Source organism: Malania oleifera, chromosome 11, assembly GCF_029873635.1.
Source record: "Malania oleifera isolate guangnan ecotype guangnan chromosome 11, ASM2987363v1, whole genome shotgun sequence".
NCBI lineage: Eukaryota > Viridiplantae > Streptophyta > Magnoliopsida > Santalales > Ximeniaceae > Malania > Malania oleifera.
Window position 1 is genome coordinate 27466434 of NC_080427.1, and position 5956 is coordinate 27472389.

General features: G+C 41.0%; 1 protein-coding gene across 3 annotated transcripts; it reads right to left on the bottom strand.

The window, feature by feature from the left end:
• Nucleotides 1–304: 304 nt before the first annotated feature.
• Nucleotides 305–5696, bottom strand: LOC131168166 (protein RTF1 homolog). 3 transcript variants are annotated; one of them, XM_058127429.1, is made up of 2 exons: nt 5473–5696; nt 305–2652 (listed from the first exon to the last, which is right to left on the bottom strand). In XM_058127429.1, the coding sequence occupies exon 2, from the start codon at nt 2636–2638 to the stop codon at nt 656–658; it is 1983 nt and encodes a 660-aa protein (XP_057983412.1). In that variant the 5' UTR covers nt 2639–2652; nt 5473–5696; the 3' UTR covers nt 305–655. The 3 variants fall into 3 exon arrangements, with proteins under 3 accessions (XP_057983412.1, XP_057983414.1, XP_057983413.1); XM_058127431.1 differs by having other exon boundaries at nt 305–4412; XM_058127430.1 differs by having other exon boundaries at nt 305–2664; nt 5473–5661.
• Between the last annotated feature and the right edge of the window lie 260 nt (nt 5697–5956).

Consider the following 5956-nt stretch of genomic DNA (forward strand, 5'->3'; position numbering starts at 1 on the left):
GGGTGAAGAGATCCATCAATCAATGAATGATGGAGGTTCTGAAGGAGTCTTCAATTTGCCACGACTCCAATGTCAATCTTAGAACAAGAAAACAATTACAACTCCACTTTTTAAGAATCATTGATACATTCATATAGCATTTGAATCATGGATTTCGAACCTCAAATTTGAATTTGAATTTAAATTTGAGTGAATTTAAACAAATTTTAATACATCATTTTATTTAGATTCAATACAACTTCAAATTCAAGGTCTCTTTAAACATAGGGTCAATGGTCATATCAAGTGAGGTGGTACCAAAGAATTTAAGAGGAACCTCTTCATGCACCCATTTTAAATTAAATAAATATATTGGAGCATCACAAGCTTTTCTTTCCCATCCCAAGCCTTCTATTCCTCTCGCACGGCCAACCCCCCACCCCCCCAACAAAACAAAGAAGAGCAGCACATGAGGACAACAGCCAAAAACACATTATCTGGGCCGCATGCTGGCCTGACCAAAAAATAAGGCTTCATGAAGGGGATCAAATACGTCTAGGTCATGATATAAATTACATGATATAAATTTACAGAGACCTCAAGAACAAACTTTCACTTTCCCACGAAGACAAGGCATGAACAGATGGTGGCACTAGGAAGCAAAAATCACAAGATTTCATAGCAGCCCTCTCCGCCTTTTATAGTCGCCAACAGTCAGCGTCAACACATGTCTCCTCCCATCATTCTCGGGGACCTGGCGTCCTATCGTGGCTTCTATCCTCTGCTTCCTTGCCATGAACCCTGCCTGGGCTCCCTGAGGGCCACCCAACTTCTGGAGTGCAGCCAATGAGATTGGAAGCTCAAAATTGTGCAGTGAATTCGATTCTGTGCCTAGATCCACAGGAGCATTTGTGTCCACCAATTTCCCCGCATCAGCTGCAGCTTCTAAAGCTGCTGTCGTAGCTGCCATGCCAGCCTCGGCTGTAACCCTCACTCCTGCACCATTACTGTCTACAGATGCCAATGCAGCTATTGCATCACCATTTGCTACAACAGCAGCCTCCTCTACTCCACCAGGCTTCGATACATAGTAATTCCTTGACCGTGTCCACCTCCTCGAAAAAGGATCATACCCAGCCTCCCCGGCCTTCAAACTGGTGTTAACTGGTTTTAATTCTGATGCATTTTTAAAATTCTCAACCCTGTTCTTTCTGTTCATTTCAGCCAGCCTAATAGCCTTGGCATCTTTCTCTTGGGCTTGACGGGATGCCTCAAGATGCTGCAGCCTTGCCTTGATCCTCTCAACCTCAGCATCATCATGCTTACTTTCTGCCACGTCCATCTCCCTCCTCAGCCGGTCTTTCTCTGCCGCAATATTTAATGGCCTTGATGAGGCCGATTTCTTCTCCTGTAGCATCTGCTTCACAGTAGCTGCAGAGTAAACAAAATTGTTGGTTTTTTGTATAGCCTCACTTTTGTCCAGCACTTCCTGTCTGCTTGGCATCCGGCCCCCACTACGCTCCACCTCCCTTACCCACTGGTCAAACTCCTCCTTGAGTGGTGCAGAGTCTGAAACCATAGCCATCTGCCACCTTGCAGCAGAGCTTTCATTGCCCCAAACACAGTTGAGATACTTATGTGTAGTTTTGTTCTCTAGTTTGTAATACCGATCAGGGTCAGTGGCGTCGACATTCCGGACCATGCACAACCTATAGATAGGGCCAGCTTTTGACTTCCCTATTCCAACCCTCACGAAGCAGCCCACAATCAGCTCTTCAAAGAATGGCTCCATAAACCATTTTGCCAGTTTTGACCTCCGAATTGTAATCTCCTTTATATCATCAAATGTTGGCACCTCAGGCCGGCCCATGTCCCCATCGTCATCACTGTCAGCCATTCCTCCATCCCCTGTTGATTCATCATCTTCACTATGGGACCCACTTTCACTCTCACTCTGACTGGAGCTACTCAAACCAGAAGCAGTAATGGCATTACGTTTGATTGGAGAAAACTCCCGCTTGGCAGAACCTCCTCGAGCAGCATCCCTCAGTTTCCGATGAGCCTCTGGGTCCTGCTGCTTCAGCCGTTTTGCTCGCAACTCATTTAATGCATCATCCTTGGCAGCTGCCCTATCAGCAGACCTGGCTGATGAGCGCACACCACGAGAAGAGGCAAGAGGGGGTGTCTCTTGTCTGGATTGTGTTTTCTTCTCATTGCCCCACTTTGACCTAACCACCTGCTGCAGTTTCTTATCATCTCTTTTTGTTGCACGTTCTGACAAAATCATTTCTCTCTGAAGTTCAGGTAATTGAGCGAGCTCTTCTCTGTCATCTTCATCCTTGTATAGATCACTCCCAACATCCGAGTCATCACCACTTTCACCCTCATGAGCAAAACCATCATCCCCTTCTTCCTGACTGCCCTGATCATTGTCTCTTTCAGTTGGGTCCAGTCTCTTTTTCAAAGGAACTTGAGATCCTGAGGGCTTCCTGCTTGCATAACCATGATCATCATCTGAATCATCATCCTTAGAATCACTTCCATCATCGGAATATGAACCTTGAAGTCGCCTTCTAGATGGTGGAAGTAAGTGCTGGTTCCTCCCTCCCGCACCAGTTCTTCCCGCTGCCTCTAGGAGCAATTTTTCCAAGTCTGCCATGATCTACTCTCTCACTGCATGAAGAGCTATCATCAGATTTCAATTACTTTTCACACAAGAACAAATAAAATAAATAAAATTAGAAAATAATCTGCGTTTTGAAAAACACAATACATGTGTTGAAGCAAAATAAGTTCTAAATGAAAGATACTTCAGCCCTCAAGTAATTTTACAGAAATTAACACGCCAATAATCAATTCCAATTGCCTAGAAGAGTAATGCAAAACAACCTTGGGAGAGAGAATTTCCATATTGCAAACATTTAATATCAACATTCAACAAAAGATATCACATATAATATTACAAATAGAAGTTTCAGAGATTTATCATCTCTTCTCATACACGGAAAGAAAAAAGAAGCTTTTTCCGAGAACCCTCATTTATCCAAAATAAAGCCCAATAATTTACGCCAAAAGCAATCCAAGGTTTCAATTGAATTATTTATAAAACAGGAATGGAGGACAATTGAGAAGGGCATAAGCTCTGAAAGTGAGAACCTTCAGCCTTTGAAACATTTTACATAATACAACAACAACAAAACAACCAAGCCTTTGTCCCACTAAGTGGGGTCGACTATATGAATCCTTTTCCGCCAATTTATGCGATCATGGACCATTTCTTTTGATAGATTCAAGGATATTAAATCCTTACTCACTATCTCCAACCATTTTACATAATGCATGACAAAAAAGACTGGTTAGGGTCTATAAAGTACGAGTACAGGCATGGGCAGGGAATCATGAACATGAGACAACATGAGCACAATGCAACAGATTCTAAAAGCAAGACATAAAAAGGCTAGGAGCTCAGAACTAATTATTAGACATATCATGATATGAATGAAAATTAAAATTAGTCTCAGCTAATTTTAATACATAAGCATATACCAACCAAAAGAAAAATTACAAAGCAACATAAGTGTCCATCTTCAATTTTACATCAGCACAATCAGATTTTAAATCTACAAAAAAAAAAAATGGAAATTTATTTAATAGAAGAGAATTAGATAACTAGAATACAATACAGGCATGTAGTCACAGTCAATTAACAAAAGATGCCAAATAACAAACTGAAGGTTAAAGATTTGTCCCTAAAAATACAGAAATAACAAAGCTAAACTAGATTTGTGAGCTATTGTTTGAGCTATCAAGATTCAAAAGCTAGAACAATCCAAAAGCATGGGCAAACAACAGATAAATCAAAGCATTTTTCTTAGAATACAGAAAAGGATATTAGATAACAAACCAATGAATGTCACAACCCCTAAATCAATATTTATTTTTCCATTAAGTAATATATACAAAGACTACATTTGCAGCAGCAAATATAGACATTTGATGCGTGGAATTGCAGAAAGAGCCATTGCATTTAAATGGCTTGAAATTTGATATTTTTTTTTGGGACCAATAACGTATTTGAAAATAAAGAAGTTATCGCAAAAATGATAATATCTAACATGAAACACCATTCTTTCAATTGCTGACATTGGACATCACATAATAAGAAATATGAAAATGGCAAAGATGTTAATACTCCCCATCAAAGAATTTGGCCTAGCATTAGTAATACAAAATCTCTACAACCCCGCCATTCTTAAACTTGATTGTATACGGGTGCCACTTTAAATAAGCAGATCCCAAATGTCATCTTGTGCTTCAAACTTGACTCTTAAATTAGGAATACCAATCTTGTGCTTCGACCTTGTTCTATGTAGAATCCCAGTTCACCGCCATGGCGCCATTTGATTAAGCAAGTTAGTAAATTTGCAATAGTCCTGCATGAGGCCACTACACCCTTTTCCTCAAGTTTGACAAAAGGTAATAAAGTAGTACTAGCATCATTGGCATACAACAACAAAAAAAACAAGCCTTAAATCCCTCTAGGTGAGATCAGCTATATGAATACTTAAGTCCCAATGGTTAAAAAAAGGATGAATAAAAGAGAAGAATGAAGAAGAATCCATAAGTTACCCCATGATAGAGAATAAAAAAGGAAGCAAATTTTTAAAAAAAAGAGAAGTAGAACAATAGCAGAAATCAACATCAACATCCGATCAACTACAACAGCATTTCAATTTTAAAAAAAGAAAAAAGTTGAGCCAGAAACTTTCCCTCTGTGAGCCAGAGATTAAAATAATCAGCACAATAAGCACCAAACTCAATACAAAGTCAGCTGTAGCATAATTAAATGAAACCAATTGAACATTTCACTGGAAAAAAAAATGAAATCGGATGAAGGGAAAAACAAAAGAAACAATCCATGGATGGATCAAAGAAGAAGAAAGCAGAGACTAACATCAACAGAAAACTAAAATGGTATATCAACAAAAAAAGTAATAATAATTGGCTAGATATCTGTATTATAATTGCAGCAGAACAACAAATCAGAGATGCAGATTAGATGCACATTAGACCAATTGCAGAATAGCAGAAAAACAGTATCAGATCAGATGCGTAGCATCACTCGACAGTAAACTTCCAAACAGGGGGGGGGGGGGGGAGGAAAAACAAACAGAAAGTTTCATCATCCGCCATATTGGAACATATAATAGAAAGAAACAAAAAAAACAGAAAATTAGAAGCTCAATTATTCACATGTAGCGATTTTTAAATCACACTCAACTACATGGGGGGGGGGGGGGGCGCTCAAACTGGCAGTCCGGCGGCGACCTCGCCGGTAAAGCCGCCGACGCGGCTACTCAAACCGACGACGAGCGAAGGCGGCGGAAAGCGATCAGAGAACGAGCAGAAAAAGAAGAAGACGAAGAAGGAGAAGAAGAGGAGGTACGGATGGAAGAGATTCAAAAGAAGAGTGAGGAGGAAGAAGAGGTATACCAGAACCAGAGCACGGAGGTGAGCAGAGAAGAGATCTCTCCTCCGCCGTCGGATTCGAGGCCGGAAACCCTAGAATCTCTGATGAAAGCTGACGGAAAGCTGATCCGGTGCTCCGCGGGTGCAGTAGAGGAGGGGCACCATCAGAGGGCGAGGAGCGTGGCGAGGGGTAGGACGAGGGCGTCTTCGGTGCTTATGTAGCTGATATCGTGCGATTCAATGTCGTCGAGGGACTGTGGGGCGGGAGCGGTGAAGGAGCTGCCGTTGATGAGGATGCCACGTGGAGGGAATCAGGTGGGTAAGGAGGGGGGCCCAAGCATTGGTGGAGGGGCAAGGGTGGAAGATAAGGAGCACTACAACGATTAGTTTTTTCCTGTTTTATTATTAAAATAAAATAAAATATTAAATAATATTTTATTTGGAAAAAAATTTCTCAAACTGATGCTCATGTAATCTCGCAGCTTGGTGCTGCGAGATTTAAAGCTGA